The sequence below is a fragment of the Triturus cristatus genome, chromosome 7 (genome assembly GCF_964204655.1).
Source record: "Triturus cristatus chromosome 7, aTriCri1.1, whole genome shotgun sequence".
NCBI classification, from domain to species: domain Eukaryota; kingdom Metazoa; phylum Chordata; class Amphibia; order Caudata; family Salamandridae; genus Triturus; species Triturus cristatus.
Genome location: NC_140590.1, coordinates 1,132,404,440 through 1,132,422,767, shown reverse-complemented (window position 1 = coordinate 1,132,422,767; position 18,328 = coordinate 1,132,404,440). Strand labels below are relative to the sequence as shown.

Below are 18,328 nucleotides of genomic sequence, written 5' to 3'. Positions count from 1 at the left end.
AAAAAACACACACAGGAAGATCTGTAAAGAAATAGATTATGTGATTGCGGGGAGGGAAGCACGCAGAAAAGGAATAGTTAAGTATCTAAAAATACCCACCCCTTAACTATGTATGGAATTTGGCCACAAGACGTTGCATAAAAAAAAGCTTCTGCGGGGTAGTAGATCAAGGAAACCCGAGAACGATGAAGTTTTCTAGGAGCTACCAGGATTTGATATGTGTTTTTTTATTAGATTAAAACATTGTATTTGAGTAAAACAGGTGTGCAGGTTATGAGACCCCTTTGTGCGTGTTCTCTTCAAATAGAAGAAAAACTTAATAAAGGCCAGAAGAGTGACGCTATCTATGGTGGGGGAGGGAATTGAAGCGCTGAGAGAGGCATGCAAGGCTTAATGAGCCTCGACAGAAACCCATATGGTGGCTGAGCGCGCGCACGTGCACGCAAGCTTGAGGCCAGGAAAAGCCTCTGGTAGCACTTTTAAAAGCCCATTTGCTAAATTTCTCGCAGAGCAGCGCATGCACTGGCTCAGCGAGACCTAAAAATAAACGGACGGTGAGACTGAAAGGTGAAGTGTGAACAGGGATGAACATGCACTGTAAAGCTAGGACCAAGAGAAAGGGGCGGAAGAGCCAAGAAGCATAATTCTACTTGCATTAAAGTAGCACTTTATACCCCTTGCAAGGCGCCGAAGAGCACTGTCGGAGCGGCAACGAGTGAGCCTACGAGGTAGTGCGTGGTTGGAAGGGGGTTGTATTTTAATGTTGATCTATGCCAGAAGCATTTAGGTGTTGTGCGTGAATACCCAGAGTAGTGCTCCGAATATGTATGTCTTTGTTCTCAGTGCATGGCGGTAGGAGGACCAAGAGAAAGGAGAGAAAGGGGCGGAAGAGCCAAGAAGCGCAATTCTAATTGCATTGTAGTAGCACTTTATACCCCTATCAAGGCGCCGAAGAGCACTGTCGGAGCGGCAACGAGTGAGCATACGAGGTAGTGCGTGGTTGGAAGGGGGTTGTATTTTAATGTTGATCTATGCCAGAAGCGTTTAGGTGTCGTGCGTGAGTACCCAGAGTAGTGCTCCGATTATGTAGGTCTTTGGTCAAAGTGCGTGGCGGTAGGAGTTAGAGCACTGCAATCATGTGTTTGCTGGCCCGGGAGTGGTGCGTGTGTGCACGCGCAGTCTGATCTTTTTCGAAGCACATACTTGTTTGTGGCGCGCCCCTGCTCGCTCCCTCAAGGTGGATGTCGCCACAAGCACGAGTATGTGCTTCGCAAAAGAGCAGATCAACGGCTAAAGGTCCTCCTATGCATGCGTAGGCGAGACCTAAAAAACGGATGTAGGAGATGCTCTGCAAACCTCTACTGTTCTAAACAGCATTCCTTTGCACAGGAGGCCTCCTGGGCAATGATGCAATGGGCATAGGTGCCTGAAATATATCATGGGCAGGCTCCCTGCGGACCTGCATCTGTGATGCAAGAGACATGCCCTGTATACTCTGGTATCACTTCGACAAGGGCTGTTTAGTGAGGTGGAGGTAAGTTCATCCTCAACAGCATCGATAATAGATCAGGACCTAAAGGAGGTACTCCCATCTAACCTTGTTTTCCGGAGGAGCTAAACAGTAATCTAACCTAAAACCTTAATTTTGCCGCCAATCTATAGTAAATAGGAATGCAGGAAACTAATTCTATTAACAAGTTGTGTCTAGCACAGCTGCCAGGATAGCAGCACAAACTAGGAATGCACAGACTAAGGTCTGAAGCGGTGCAATTTACAAGTATGCAGAAAGCTAGGGCGGTGGTAAATTATTTTTTATTTTCTACTGGAAACATTCACCACAAAAAAGCTCACTGTGGCAGTCATGTACTTTCAATAAACGTTTTGAAATTAAAAAATAAAACTGCATCGTTGTTTAATATGAACCACAAAGGATGCTTTATATCAGGCTACCGAACCAAGGTATGCAAACCTTTTCCTTTAATGAGCAACACACGAAAATACATTTTATAATGAGGCAAATAAAAGTTACTATTGGCTTTGAATTACTATAGCCTGGGCACGTTGTTGAAATGCACGTGGGTGACAAAAAAAGTGAACGAGGATAAAAATTGAAAGAAAGGGCATTGCCAAAGTAAACCATCGGCCCACCACCAGCCTTGTGACTGAAGCTTTATGTTTTTTTAGGTGGATGTGTGTGAGATCAGGCCAAATGCTGTCACTCCCAGTGCAGGAGAGACCTAATGCCTGAAAGGGGCTGAAGGTGACCCATTGCCACGCACTGTATACTGTGGTCAAGCAATATGCAAGAGTTTTGAGCAGACCAATGAATGAAGAGGGCTCACCCAAAGCCCCTCTTTGTATGAAAATATCTATTTTACAACACGAGGCCAAAACCAGCTAACACCGCCTCTTGGCCAGAATTTAAACAAGCATTTGCAATGCAATAGGTCTCGCATTTACGCGAGTTTGAGCTATTGACATTGCAAATAACAAAGCCTTTTATTTTTGTTTTAGTTTTTGAAACAGAAATAAAGAGGCATTGTCATTTACAATGCCAATTGCTTAAACTCGCGTAAATGCGAGACCTATTGCATTGCAAATGCTTGTTTATATAGTAGGTTGGGGGTAATACAGCTTGTTGCCACGTGTAAAGATACACTTTGAGACTTGAGTTGATATGCGATACCTTTATTTATACCCCAATCAGGAGCACACAGAGAGAAACCTCCTTCTAGGACTACTCCTTGTGCCGTTTATCGTTCCTTCCTAACGCTTTCTCCCGAACTCGTGAGAGTTCTACCTGACGAGTTAGAACGACAACAATGACAACATTCCTACATTCCGTCAATAACATTCCTAAATTCCATCAATACCACAGCTTGATTGACCCACAGCATAAGCTGTTCCTCAGGGGCGGGGCAAGGCTGTGGACCCTTACAGCCCTGCCAAGTACCACCACCTATCGGGGGTTAGGCTAACGCATTTTGGTGCTGGTGTATGCATCACTGCACTCATTGCCGGCCCTAAATAGGATTGTTCTGGACAGCGACCTGAGCAGTAAGAACATTTGGAGTTTGTTGCAGGGGTGGACGAGGTTGTTGTGGTGTGAGGAAGTTGGGAGGGGGCAGGGAGTTGACAGGGTGCTAACAATTCGGCTGGAATACATTACGGGCTGATTACAGAGTCTTTAACAGGACCGATTGAGACAAAGTGGAAAAAACCAGCTGATGTTGGCATATCGTTAAGTCCGGTAGCTCCCTGCTGCGCCTCTCGGAATATTGGCGTCCCGGGCCTAGGGCCAGCTCGTCCCTGACCAAACTAAAGTGCATTAGCCACGCCAATTATAGCGCTCCCTTAACCCCCTTAGGCGTGCTAGGAGCTCAGGCTGCATAGCATTAGCAATTCGATGACGTGCAGCACTGTGCTTAAAAAGTGGCGCTGATGACTTGTTTTAATAAATGACTTGTAACCTAATGGATAAATGGAAGTCTGCTCTAGCTGCTCGGCGGGCAAATATCAGAAACTGAACTTGAACACAAGTGTGCCAGTGTCATTCAGTGTTTTTATTTTCAAGCAAAATAAACAATATCCAGACCGAGCAGACATTGCGTGCTCTTATCCCCGGGCAGTTCCGAAGGGTGTTGCCTTGCCCGTTGATGTCTTTTCAACAAGGTACTTGCCCTAACGTGATCACTCAAGGTCTGATTGGCATGAGAAGCATTGACACGAGAAGCATTGACACTGGCAGGCTGAGGCAGTTTTGTTTTTGATTGCCTCTCAGCAGCCGTCGCATTTTAATGGCCTGGCACCTTTTATCCACAACTGCCCTGGCTGGCCGATCTCATGATTGTCGGAAATTAGCCAAGACAAGAGTGTTGCACAAGGGGAGTCTCACGTGACTGCTATAACATTTAAAAAATAAATCGCTGGTATTATAAAAAAAAGAAAATCATCCACAATATGTAAATATTGTTGTGCATCTGTTTCAAATTATTCCCCGGCCTTTGCCATATCAGCGTTGAGGTTTTAACCACACTGTCCTGCAAGATTCACCTGATCAGTGGCAATTTATCATGTGCATGCCATTATTATCATAATCCCACATAACAATGCCAAATATCATGTGGCTATTAACACTCACATGTTATCACCCCCGTTTCAGATTCACTCTCGTTTGGGTGTCAGTGCCGCTTATATGCTGCCAGAGTCTAGAGCACGCATTGTAATTTGTTCTAAATCCAAGACAGCATGTTTTGGGCACGCTGAATACCTGTCTGAAGTAGGCTGTTCAGGCACATGCTTAACAGGGCAGTCCTCTTTAAGCCCCCTGCTGGAACCTGCTCACGCCGTGTGACGGGCAGAGTCTGTTCTAGTCCTGCAGCCCTCGACCCCGGTCGGAATAAACAGCACCTGCACTCCGCATGTGTTACTCCCACCACTTCAATGTTTATGGGAAATTAAATGTATCCCCAGTTTTCCAAAATCGTCATCGTTTAAGGTTCCACATGTTGGTATGTGTGTATTAGTGACCGCACACAAACGTCGCAGCTGTATTCTACTATGAAGGTACACAAAAGGGCAATTATTTTTGTTAAATGTGTCGCAATACCTGGCACACATTAATGGTGAAATATCATGCATACTCGTCCTGAAAACAATCAAAACAGAAAGCAGCTCCACATCCGGGCCGGGGAGGAGACCTGGGAGGGCGAGGGCTGCCCGCGCATGCGCAGTACCTGTAACTTTCGCGTGCCCAGTGGCGGCGCGTGCGGCCATTGCAGGCAGAGCTTGTCCCCTTCCGGGTCTCCCGTGGTGAAGAGGGAACCCCGGCGCCAGAGAGGAAGTGCGGGAGCTGAAGTCCCGGGTCCCAGGTGAAGAGCGGCAGATAGCAGTGCGGGCTCCCATGCCTAAGGAGAGCACCCCGCGTCGTGCTGGCAGAAGTATAGAGGAGCTGGAGTGCTCCGGAAGCACGCCACAGCCAACCGCCGTTCAGGAGGATTCCCCCTGCAGACCGGGTAAGTGGGGGATTCTCCATTTGTCCGGTGGTTGTGCTGATGAAGGCACAGTGTCAATGTTTATTTACTGAGCGGACCCGCCGTTGCGGGCCGCTCCAACGATGGGGCGAGTTTTAAACAAGCGCTCGCCATGACGTTTGTTTGGCTTTTTCTGCCGTGGCCTCGCCTGCTAAAAGGTTTCTTATCTTTATGGGGCCATGTGTTTGGCCCCATAAAGATAAGAAACCTTTTACTTCAGAAGGAAAGCAGACGAGGCCGTGCAAGTGGGACGGCAGAAAAAGCAGAGCGAAAACGTCAACAACAGCTCTTTCCCAAAGGCTGGCCGCCGTTTAGCATAAACGGTGACGCCGGCCAATGGGAAAGAGGGGCGGCGCTTAAAGCCCTTTACTGAAAAATCCCCAAAACGTTAAATCTCGCCAGCGAGACTGCGCATGTGCGCAGCCTACGCTAGCGAGACCTAAAAACGGGCGCTGGGAAATCGGTTTTGAACGCTTCCTCGTCTTGACCTATTCAAACAGATGCAGTGAACTGCTCTTTGAAGAAGAGACGTCAGAGGGGAGGACACACGGACCAGGCGCCGGTTCAGGAAGTGAAAGCGATCGCCCGGGAATGGTGCGCGTGGGTGTGTGCGCGCGGATTGTCCTCTTTTTCAAAGCACACACTGGTGCTTGTGGCGCGCCCCGGCACGCTCCCGCAAGTCGTATGCCGCCACAAGCACGAGTATGTGCTTTGAAAAAGAGCTGCACGGCAGCTAAAAGGTCTCCTATGCAGTGCAGGTGCACTGCGTAGGCAAGACATAAAAATGTGGAGGTTGTTGAATTTGATTACCATTAGCGTGGTGACCGTAGGTCAAGTCGTAAAATGAGTTAAGGAACTGAAGCAAAACCAACTCCAACTACCCCACAAGGTGAATGCCCAAAATGCTTGGGTTTATAGAAACTTGTTATTTCCCCCAAAAGAATGCAGGCTCCGTGAAATAGAAGGTATACAACACAAGATGTACCTCAGCAGATGTAAAACATACGAATAATGCCAGAAAAAGAATGCTGATATCTTAAAGAACCGGCACAGGAGATGCATGCACATGATGCTTCCATGGCTGCAAACAGGATGGCTCCATATAACTGCTTGCACAGTGTGGAATTACGATGTTTAAGTAGCACCACCCACTGCTTTCCGTAGCTGCCGTAATCCTGGTTAGCGGATTCACAGATCCAAGAATTAAAATTGTATCCACTTAAAATGGCCGCCACGTCTCACGTAGCGCAACGCATGGCCAAAACACTATTGTGAAGCTGTAAACAGTCAAGAAGATTTAACCAATATGGCCGTCATGTCTTATGTAACGTGACATGCGGCCCAAAACACCAGTTTGAAGCGCAAGCAATCCAGCAAGGTTCGACCAATGGCTTATGACAAAAGCCTGACATGTAACACCCACAAACTGCCAGACTGACAACGCATATACCCAGCCAAGTCGTCTCAGCCACTTCTGGAATTATACTTCCTCTGCAACTGCGCCAAACCAGTCTTCTCACTTCCTTGCTCACTGCAACACGTCTGTGCAGTTTGACAGACTGCCAACAAACTTTGGGAACTTCTCACCAGTCGTTGCACCAAAGAATCAAGGAGCTGCCACCGTACACTGCTCCCGAGATAGTCGCCAATTTGTAATAAGTAGGTCCAAAAGCTTCAGGTAAAGGCATGTCTTCATTAAAATAAAGATCTTAAACATTAAGGCGGCCCACCAGCTTGCATCCATGCAGACAGGCATCAACTGTCAACTGACTCAACTCCAAATGTCCGAGTCAGAATACATGAATGCAACTGATTACACAGCACATTCGAGCTCTAACATTCCAGGGATGCAACGAGATAAGCAGGTCATCAATGTCAGGTGCAGAAAGTTTTTGAATCACTGAGTTCATTGGTCACTGGGGATGAAGGGTTACTCAGTAGTAATGAGCGTTACAGTTTAGACTAAAGTGTGAATGAAAGAGGTCAAGCGTGCGTAACCAGTCCCAGGACTTGAACGTATGCGGTCTTTTGAGGAACTTGCGGCACCAACTGCTGCTGAAGCACGCAGGGCACTTGTTGAGCACAAGGAAGCGACGGTAGGTCAGCTCATTCCACAGAAAAGAGGCTAGTAGCAATTGCATGTTGAGTAACATGACAAGTAGTACAGCCACCAGCAGCGCCAGCTTCAGCAGCCAGCACAGCCAGTCTAGCTTTACGGGGTGCGGCTGCCTCATGCTGTGGAGTCCCACTGGGCGGCCAGCCTCCACTCTGAGGCTTACAGCAGCAGCCTTGGTGCTTCTCGTTCAATGTCCGAGCACAAGCACCACTGCTACCAGGAAATACAACTTCCCCTCAGGGGCGACGAGAAAGACTGGTACAAATAACCTGTCTTGTAAGTGTTCATAAACTCTTCACCTGACAATGGGATAAAGGTGGCGGGCTTGATTTTGAGAACCTATGCTGGGTGTCACTGGACACTGGTACACATACGTACATTTATAACAACTACAGGCCATGAAAAATGATTCCTCCTCTGTTTAGTGTTTGGAATGTTGAGTGTCAGGCCTTTCACAGAAAGCCAGCCAATGCATCTGACTAACTACCTCAGCGCCCCTATTTGTGAGCAGGGCCTATGTAGCCCCACGAGCCCGTAGCTCAGGTAAACACAAATCACAACATTCTGATTACAAACAGAAGCACGAGCCACCATACTGAGCTTACTTGAGGAGCCCATTTAAGAAGTATCTCAGATACAGTACAACACAGTGACAGTTGTCTCATTAAAAGTAAAATACCACTCCACAAAATGACAATGCTCGTTGTCACGTTAAAGGTGAAATACCTTGGAGACGCAATTTGGAAATAGCCTCTCCTTTAACAGACAAGGGCACTGGAAATAATCAGGAGCCTGCTGCCTGTCATTGCCACTGAAGAATAGAGGCCCCATTGAAGTATCTCTTATCCTCTATCTATATGCCACCCACAACCCGTCAAAGACTGTCGGATAGGAGCAGTGAACACATTGGAGAAGGTGCACAATAAAAGCTATCCCCAGAGATACAAAAACAAAAATGCTACAAGGTCCCCCTACCCCATAGGGTGTGCCCACGACGCTCTGGCTTCAAGACTATCCATTGTTACATCCACCGATTGTACGGTATCTGATTCCTCTGCATTGTCTATCATATGTCGATGAATGTTTAATAAAGAGGATTTTTTTTTAATGCTACCTTTTAGACGCACATGCGTATTCTATCCATGTGCAGTATCCTTGCATATAGACCAATAAGGGTGGGTTTTAAATACTTCTAAAAATAATGTAATAGCTTTGTCTGCTAAGTTCTAACTAATTCCAGGGATTTCTTCTGTTTCCAATGGCATCTTATTTTCTATTTTTCAGAACTCTAGGAAAGGCATCCTTACCTAAGATGGACAAGACTTGGCTTCGGTGAGGATCGCCGGGGGCTTCTTTCACGAGAGGGCATCACGGAACTAGGTGGATATATATTCGGAACTAATTGCCTGGGGCTAATTGACACAACAGCGCTTCTAATGTGCGGCAGGATTAGTCACCCATTACAAAAAATTATAAAGTAGTCCAAAACAACGGATAAATATTGCCGCGGCGTAGGTTTCAACTATTTAGGCGGTGCACTCGGGGAGGGCAAATAACTGGAAAAGGCACGAAATATGCATGCTTTTCACAAATGGGGAGAACGAAAAAATGGAGCAACGATGGTGCCAGCAAAAGGGAAGCCAATGGGTGGGCAAAAGCCCATGATGTAGATTCAGCATGGCTCGGTTCGAGACAGCGCATGCATGCAGTCTAGAGAGGAGACCTAAACAGACCCTATACCCCGCCCCCAAAAAACTTTTAACTTACAATTCTACAACAGAGCAAAGCCTTCAATGTGACCTAGCAAAGAGCTCCTCTAAAGGACTCAACAGGTTGTCTACTGCTGCCACCAGTGCTTTCAAGGGAATTAAGTTTGAGTGTATTGTTTAAACAAATAACAAAGAAAGGGAACAATGGCAAATTTCTGATGAAACAATATGCTTTGGTTTCAACTGCAGAAAGACATCAAAAATTCAAGTACTGAACTAATCGAGTGACAACGCAAAGTGGAATCTTCAGTTAAAGATAATAAGGAAAGTTGAAACTTAAGAGTGCAGTCACAGGTTGAGACATGAAATTTTAACTCCCTCTGTCAGTTCAAGGGCACTTACAGCCAAACAGTCTTGCTAATCATTACCAAAACTGAAGCTTAGGGACCTTGCAGGAAGTCAAATGATTATTGCAACTTCTGATGTCGCTTCAAGGTGTAAGCAAATAACGATCAGTCTCGCTAAAGCAACAGGATCATGGTTTGGGTACGGATGTCCGCACAGGAAGCAGGTGTCACTCTCATAATACTCACATGTCGTTTTTCACTCCTACAAGGTTTTTTTAGCACCAGTGTTGACAAGGCCTTAAAGCAACAGTCAGTTGGTTGCAGGAGTAGTTGCAGAGTTTGCCATATTTAACACCTAACCGATGAAGAGCTCAAGCATATGACCCAAACATGGCGCTGAACAATGAACAAGGGACCTAAGGTTAGTAGAATGTGAAACATATTCATTGAACACAAGTAGGATCTAAAATTATGACAAAAATCAAACCATGACAGCCACGTCTGTGAAATAGGTCACTTTCACAGGTATCTGGGTAATCTTATAAAATACCCGGAACATTGTCATATTTTGCACCTAAGTGGATTAGTGATTTTCTACTATGAAAACTGCTACCTTGAGCTTTAAATGAAATGAGGACGTTAAGCTTAATGTTTGCAGCACTTAATTGCCCATTACAAGGTATTCAGCTTTTTCCATTATTCACCTGTATTTCGAAATAAGTGGAATTAAATTATCTTTTAATTGGACTTATAACACTAGCCTTTTATAAGAGCCCTTGTAATTAACAACCACTAATTTCAGTGATCATTCGGGCCACTATACTGTGCACTACCAAATACCATTCAGCACATCTCTGCAAACACTAAAGCTCTCGATTCCAGTTAAGTGTTAAAAATATTCATGCCTTTGGTAAGCCATCTAATTACATCCCACTAGCATTCCAGAGGATTAGCGCTTCCAGTTATATTTTGTTTGAGTAATGGAAAGATTAGTCTCTAGCAAGCAGTCACGGTGGAATAAAAAAGGGGTTGGAAACAGTCCAGATTCAACTACGGTGACTGCAAGAAGTGTAATGTTCTTGAAGATGCTCCTTCATAGCTCTATTGTGACTGCTGCTCAAAAGGAAGAATTGGTCTATCCTTCAATTACTATGTTGAAGGATAAGCGAACATGAAGTGACCTGGAATTTACAGGATACGGAAAAAGCACAGGCGTTCAGAACTGGAACACTAGCTGGGAGGTGGATGGTCATACCATCTGTGGAATTGGGCGAGTCACATTTCAATCCTACGCCTCATGCCACAGAATAAAGTGAATAATAGCTGCTGAGATTAATTAAAGCGTTCCACTCAACCTGTTGCACTACATCGTTTCAAATGTAGACAGCGATACTGCGTGTGGCTTACACACCAAACCTGCCCAACAAACACCGTGAAGATATAAATATCATTTGGTTGCTGCGAATTCATCACTCATGGAATATCAAACACTGTGACCCAAAACAAGCAAAACTTTGAGACAGCCAGCATTAAAAACAGCTTCAGATTGGGCAATATGGGGTTAAATTATAGAGCTAGCTGGACCGCTAGTCTGGGAAGGTCTGTGAATGTGGCTTTTAGGGACCTCCTGTAAGCCCCAAACTGTAAAAATATTAAAACATGATTGAATTAATAATCCTTATCTCCAGACTGCCATTTTGGATCCTCAAAGAAAGGTTCACATAGCCGAAGCTCTGTGATTGGTTGGTGCAACAGAGATAGATCAAATCAAGTAGTTCAAGCCATGAAAAATAAACTAAAAAGAACCAAAGGGGGAGCAAAAACACACCACCTGGCTCAGGCGGGTTGCAGGGGCACCAAAGACCTTTTTTTTATCATAGCCTACTAGACAGCACAACTGTCGGGTTTGCTAAAGACATCTTGGGGATATTCAGAAAGATTCCGTGGAAATGCATTCGATCCATTGCTTACCATTGGCTTTATGGCTTGTAACTCACATTTTCTGGCCTTCTATTTGCTGGCTCCATTTGTTTTAAGCTGTCCCGAGCTAGTTCATCCCTTACAAGGAGCACAGCTTTTCACACCAACTCCCCTTGCATTCTTCTACGAGCGCTCTTTTCTGTAACTAGGTCTGTAAATCATGTTCTGATCTAGTCACATTTGCTGTGCATTCAAAGACCAAGGTAAAATGTCAAGCGTTGTCTTCCGAGTGCGCTTGGTGTTTCATTTTCTTTCTCTGGCTCCAAATTGAGGAGATGTGTGTGACAAACTTACTGGATACTGGGTGGGTAGGAAAGTTTTTTTTCTAGCATACAACATTTAAATAAACTGTTTAAGTATCAGAATAAGGAACAAAAATTAAGCACGTGTTGTTAATTCTGAAGTGTTTTTGGAAACAAGTGCTTCAATATGATAAAAACATCATTACACTAGGTGATGCCTTATCCACACATTATCGTTTGTGCTCTGTATAGTTTTATTAGTAAAACTAAGTCTGTGCAAAAGTCATGGGAATTTCAACTGAAAATTTGTCTGTAGTGGCAGTGTGATACCACACCATACACACACTACTCTGCACCACTCCAATGACTTCGGCACCACTGCACTCTACGCCTCTACTCTGTAGCACGCCACTCTGCGCCACGCCATTCAACTGGCAGTTTGGACTGGACTGTACCCATAAGGTACAGGGTAAAGACCGATTTGCATATAGCTGGGTCTGAACAGGGGTGGCGAAGTGAGCTAAAGAACGACGATGGATTCAACCCAGATCTGTGACCGGGGGTGAGTGTCTGAAAAGTTTCAGCGCTCCGTCTATCATCTCCTTTGTGTTTGCCATGTCTTAAAGTAGCCAGCATTTTTTCAGAGCCTATGATACCACAAAAACAGAGCTCTGAAGCAGCAAAACAAAAACAAGCATTTACAATGCAATGGTCTCGGCAGTGTTAAAGTTAGAGCTATTGGCACTGCTCATTACATTATTTTTGTTTATGTTTTTATTTTTAAAACATTTAAAGAAACGCCATTGTTATTTACAATGTCAATAGCTTAATCTATCTCAAATGCGAGACCTATTGCATTTGCACCCACACACAGAGCCACACACACAGAGCCACCGACAAACACAGAGCCACCCACAGAGCTATTCCCATAGAGCAACCCAGACACAAATAGAGCCACCCACACACAGAAAGAGCCACCCACGCATAGAGCCACCAACAAAAAAAGCCACCCACACAGAGCAACACACAGAGGCACACACATACACACACACACACACACACACACACACACACACTCCCACACACACATAGAGCCACACATACAAGTGTCTGCCAGGCTGGTTTTCATGACTCTCTTGTGACTTCTTAACGTTTTTGCAACACCTTGTCCACCAATGTATGGGTTCTCGGAGTAAAGCTTTCCCTACATGGTGACGCTCATCCATCCTGTAGGACTCCTTGCTCCCTTGCCTCCTATTCCTCAGTGTAATGTATACATTACAGTAACAGAGCAGCATAGCGTATCAGATGCGAGCAGTACCATATGGCATCTAGTTATACGTCTCGGCCTATCATGGCATTATAACAAATCGTAGCCTAGTATCACCAACCAGCGCTGGCGTTGCCCAGGATCACACTGCGCGATCGCGCAAAACATCACATGTGCCGTAAAACACTACTAGCACACCACAATTTGAAGTGGATAGTTTGCTTTCTGTACCTAGTGCTTTGAAGAGGTTCACAAAACAAGGCATGATGTGGTGAATTCGGACATCCGAGTCGCTGCTCTCCTTGGTGCATAGGATATACGTGTTTAAACCGTTGTATCTGTGTGCTAGTTTTGTGCTGTCTGCTGTGATCTCCGCGTGACCCATAGGTCTGAATCCCAGGATGTGCGTCTCAACTCTTTCTCCTCAGGATGATAAAATGGGTGTCATGGAACTCACTTTTATTGTTTAGTGCTAAAAAGGACAACTGCCACAGCAACTGCTGCATAAAATAAAACGTATATTTGTTTTTACTAAAAACGATTAAACTAACGGTAACAACGCAGAGACAACAACCGGTTCAGTGGACTAATGTATCCACCGATCTGTGTTTAATGCCACGGTACCGGGTTTAAATTCTGTTTGAACCACTTAGCCTTTCATCCTTCCAACGTTGACAAAATGAGTACCACACAACGTGCACTATTCAAACAACAACAAGCTTCCCCCACAAATCGCTGCTATGGAAATAGTGCTCTGTCCCTCTGCGCAGTATTTCCTTGGAGATGTAACATTGCCTTCAATAGGTGAACTCGCTTTTATCGTGTCTTCAAACTCACAACCCAAGATGTGCACTATAGTCCAAACGTCAAAAACAACAGCGCTGGCGTTGCCCAGGAGCACACTGCGCGATCGCGCAAAACATCACATGTGCCGTAAAACACTACTAGCACAACACAATTTGAAGTGGATTATGTCTCCGAGCCCTCTTCCCCCACACCCCAGAGTGAAGGGGGTGCATCCCCCCCCTCTGTGTCCAAACCTTCCCAGTACATACCTTCTCTGTGGGGGTGGGGAAGGCGGGGGAGAGCCGACACCGCAGGAAGTTAAAAAAGAGTGGGTCCCGAGAAAGAGGAACAGTAGTGGAGGGGGCAGAGGGTGGTAAAACGAGATAAGAGCAGGGAGAGAACGAGACGCAGAAAGGGAGACGGGGGCGGGGTGCGAGGAAAGGGTATGAGAAGAGAGAAGATAAGAGAAAGTAAGATGAAGAGAGAGAGATTGGTGAGGGAAGTGTAACTGCTGGGGGCGGGAGGGGGGGCAGGCACGAAAGAAGAGGAAGCGCACGTGAAAGATAGGAGGGAGTTTGAGGGAAAGAGTGACCCAAAGGAAGAGAGAGGAGATAGCTGGGTGGTGGAAGAGAAACGAGTGAGGTGAAGGGCAGCAGGAGGAAATGAGGGGTCACAAGGAGGGAGGGAGTGACACAGAGGGAGGAAGTGACACAGCAGGACTGGAGGGGCAGAGAGGAACTGATAAGGAGAGCGCAGACCAAAGGAGATGAGAAAAGAAGAAATGTGGCGCCAAGGAGGGAGCTCGAGAGATGAACAGAGAAGGCGCGTGGCCGCGATGGGAGGGAAGTAAAGGGGGGGGGGGAGGTGAGCGTGTGAGGGAAGGGGAACAGAGTGGAGGGAGAGAGGAGCTCAGAGCGCGGATGCTACCAGTTTCAGCCGCCCCCCTCTCCTGCTCTGACCGTACAAATAACACACCCTGAAGAGCTAATGACCTTTTAACCCACGGAGCTGGACACAGGGCACCTCCGAGGGCGGTTTGGGGGGGTGGAGGGGTGGCAGGTGGAGGGAGGTGAAGGCTTCACCAACTCATGGGTAATCATTCACACCAAGGCTTCCTTCCATTTAACCCTATTTGATGACTCTGCTTGACCACAGACTTTATTAATGTCATTGCACCAGCTGATCCTGGGTTTTATCCCTAAAAACATGGATCTTATTTCGTAATAAAGAAGGCACGTCTTTATCAGGGAGCATGTGACGCCATTGTGCAACTCTGGCTCAGTTGCAGTATTTTTAACTTCAATGCCTGCCTAGCAGGCTAGCGCGCTATAACAAACCCAAAGGTAACAGTGCAATGCTCTAAAACATCCAGAAAAATAAATACCCCGACCCCACCCAGGAGGATGAAGAGACAAATGCGTCCGGACGCTGGGACACCACTGCCTTTCTCCGAGGCGAAGCAGAAATGCCTCGGAGAAAGGCAGCGGCGCTTTCGGATTCAGGGGCGTGTTTTGCTGTTATCTCCTCTTGCCATTGGCTGGAGGAGATAATTAGACTTTCTGCAAAAAACACGCCCCGATCCGAAAAGGACGGGGCCTGATCGGAGTGACGGGACCTCTTCTCCAATGGCTGGCCAGCATTGAAGAGGCCAGCCAATGGAGAACAGGGGAGAAGAGGGGCGGGTTCAAGCCCCTCTTCTCCAAGTCATTAAATCTCGGATCGAGACTGCGCAAGCGCAGCCTTCGAGCCGAGACCTAAACATGTCAAGTTGTAAACACTGAAAAGCCGGATAATGTATTGCAATGTTTTTTCCCCTCTAGGTTTACAGCTTTCAAGTGGCTCGTGTTTTGTTGGGTACTTTCACTAGTTCTGGCTCTTTAACTAAAGAAAATGGCCATTCTGCCACATGCAGTTATGATGTGATCATTATGAATGTAGAGTTACAAATCCCAGTATGCTAAAGGCTGCTGAGCAAACACAAAACTAACTTAAGAGGACATAGATGACATGGGACACATCAATACGTCAGGACCTTCCTGTAACACATCCCAGTGCTTATTTAAGGTGCATGGCCTTGCAGCTCTAATCCCCTAAAAGGTCTGGCGTTACCCACCAAGGCACCCGCAAGAAGAAACATCACCTGATGCTTCACAGCACCTTGCAAAATGTTGATGTATGGGGGGGGGGGGGGGGGGGGGGGGATTACTGTTGTGTCTACTGAGGCCTGCATATTTGTCAGTCTGTAAGCATTGACACTGGTACTTCAACCGAACTTAGTAAAAAGAGATCCCTGTAGATGCTTTAGTCTGAATATATACAACAAGTCTGATTATGTGCTATGATGTTGAACACATCCGTGCTTACGTTGCATACAAAGCCAAATCTAATGGTGCCAATGATTATTTTCGATGAACAGCCCAACTACGTTTTTGAAGGAAAGCACAGTCAATAGATAGCATCTGTAATGTAATGAACACCACTATGCAAAATGCCATTGGATGTAGAATACTTTGCACCAATCACTGGCCGAATGTACAATCAGCCGCCGAGCTACCTAAACCAGGATCGTATCTGTACTGCACAATAGATTCATTCATCAATGACATTACAACATATCAACTTATTATTCTACATAAAAAATTCGCTGCACACAACTAACAAGTAGTTTTCTCACAGAAGCAAAGCTAATCAACTCAAAAAGCGTGAATATACGTAGGGCTCGCAAGAAGCACCCGATTCACAGCATTAATGCCTGAAGTCTGCGGTAGCAGAGGAAGCTACTACAACAACACGCTATTATTACACATATATTTTGCTTGCTGGAAAAGGCTATTAATTACTTTGCATCTGCTCTACAATTCAAGAAATATGATTACTACCCAACAGTAAGATATGGGCTAGCTCCTGAGGGGATGAAAGTGCACAAGGCCATCAATCAAATTACAGTGTCTAAAACGTCACTTGAGAATGAATATGCCTTCAACCAACATAAGAAGATGTAGCATGATGGAATATCTGTAAGCAGCCCTGGACCCCAATTTACCACCAATCCACATATGAATTCCTGCTTGCTAGAATATGCCGGCTTCTGGGAACCAGTTTAGGTTAAAGTTCGCAATGAAGAGGATACAAATTACAACAATTTGAACACAGGTATAGAAAGAGCAATGTCTTTCTTATGAAAAGTATTCCCATGTACAATTTGGGGTAATGGCCCGCAAATGGTATGAGTTTGTTTACGAAAAAAACTAAGTGATTGAACCCTATTGTTGAGTGCAACAAAGCAGAGTCCTGTTCCACCCATATTCAATTCTGATGGCAGATTTTGGGTTGCTGGGATTCCTGTGCAACCTATTCTCAACTGTTAAATACACTGTAAAGTAGACAAGTTAGAAATGGGAATAAAGAGTAAGGGTACCAAAAGTTCTCTTGTTGGCTCAGAGAGTAGAATATTCGTCGCTGAAGCATGACATTATATGTAGGTCACGAGTTCGAATTCCGAATAATGTGAATAAGCCCTACACCTTCTGGTGCGTTTAAAGCATGTACTACATAAGCCGAGTAATAGTAACCCCCGTTATGTATAGCCTTTAAAACTACAAAATAACTGTAAAGTTATATATAAAGTACAAGTTAATTTGTTACATGTAATTAAGACTCATTGTGACCAAGAAAAGCGAAGAGTACCTTCGCCATGTCTCTATCCTGGGCTATGCTAGACCGCTTACAGAAAGGAGGCTAGCACAGAGAACACATCTAAGAGCAAAGCTGCCATCCTTAAATATTTAAGATACAGCGTCCGCAGACAGGCCAGGCTCACCGTAATCTCATAGAGTGACCCCCCTGCTCGTCTTATCCTCAGAGAAAGAAACACACCTGATTATCCAGGGAAATAGATCCCGACACATTTATTAAAGTCGCTCAATTTCAAAACTGGGCCCTCTTCTCCGTCATCCGCCTCAAAGCAGCAGTAGAGAGTGTCCCATCGTCTTTTTTAAAAGCCCGCTTGGCCTAGGCGTCGTATTTTCTTAAACAGTATCGCCAACCGATTCCCTTTGGCAGAACTGCCAATCGAAGAGAAAGAACAGCACCATCAGAACACGACACCTCCTAAGCGAAAGAGATCCTGAAATAGGACATAGCAGCCACCACCCTCTTGAAAGCAGCCTGTCCCTCATCCTGTGAGCTCTCTCTTTCTGAGAGGACAACCCTTGGTTCAAAAGGAAGAAGCCTAGGACTGTGGGAGCCCAGTCTTTATCCTGTCATTGAGAGTCCATCTCTATCCCGTCACTGTAAGACTCTTCTTCAACACTTAACAATTTTCAAATCTACCCTTCTTCTCTAAAACTCACCCGCCTATAAACGCCAGTCGCCTTACCTGGAACTGCAAAAGCCGCTCGGTCTGTTCTTGGGTCAGATCCAGCTCCTCCGGCGCAGCCATCTTCCTTCGGCTAACCCGTCACTCAGCCACCGGAAGTTGCTTCGGCTGACCAAGACAGTATGTTTTCCGCTTCCGGGTGAATTATTAACAGCTACGGCCACCCGGCCACATCCTTTTCCTTAAACTGAATTGGACAGTAGAACAAACATGTACACGCACATATCGATAACCAATTAATGTTTCTACCGGTCCTAATTGTGATCATAGATGGGGCGCAGTCATGGTCCCAATATAAGATTTGTATCAGACGTAAAAAAAAAAAAGCTCACTGACGTCATCTTAAATAGGGCGGAGCCTCCTTTATGGTATAAATCTTTCCCTATACACGACAAGTTTCCCAAATCAAGATGGCTGTTACGTTTACGTGTTACGATGACAAAGGCAAATGCAACAGTGGTATTAAA

General features: G+C 45.6%; 1 protein-coding gene across 1 annotated transcript in view; it reads right to left on the bottom strand.

Annotated features, from left to right (window-relative positions):
* FAF2 (Fas associated factor family member 2) overlaps positions 1-18,019 on the bottom strand; it is a 125,839-nt gene extending 107,820 nt beyond the window's left edge. The window contains exon 1 of the mRNA XM_085618284.1: positions 17,862-18,019. Coding sequence (XP_085474410.1) covers positions 17,862-17,924 — 63 coding nt within the window. The 5' untranslated portion in view covers positions 17,925-18,019. The remainder of the gene's footprint in view (positions 1-17,861) is intronic.
* Positions 18,020-18,328: the final 309 nt, after the last annotated feature.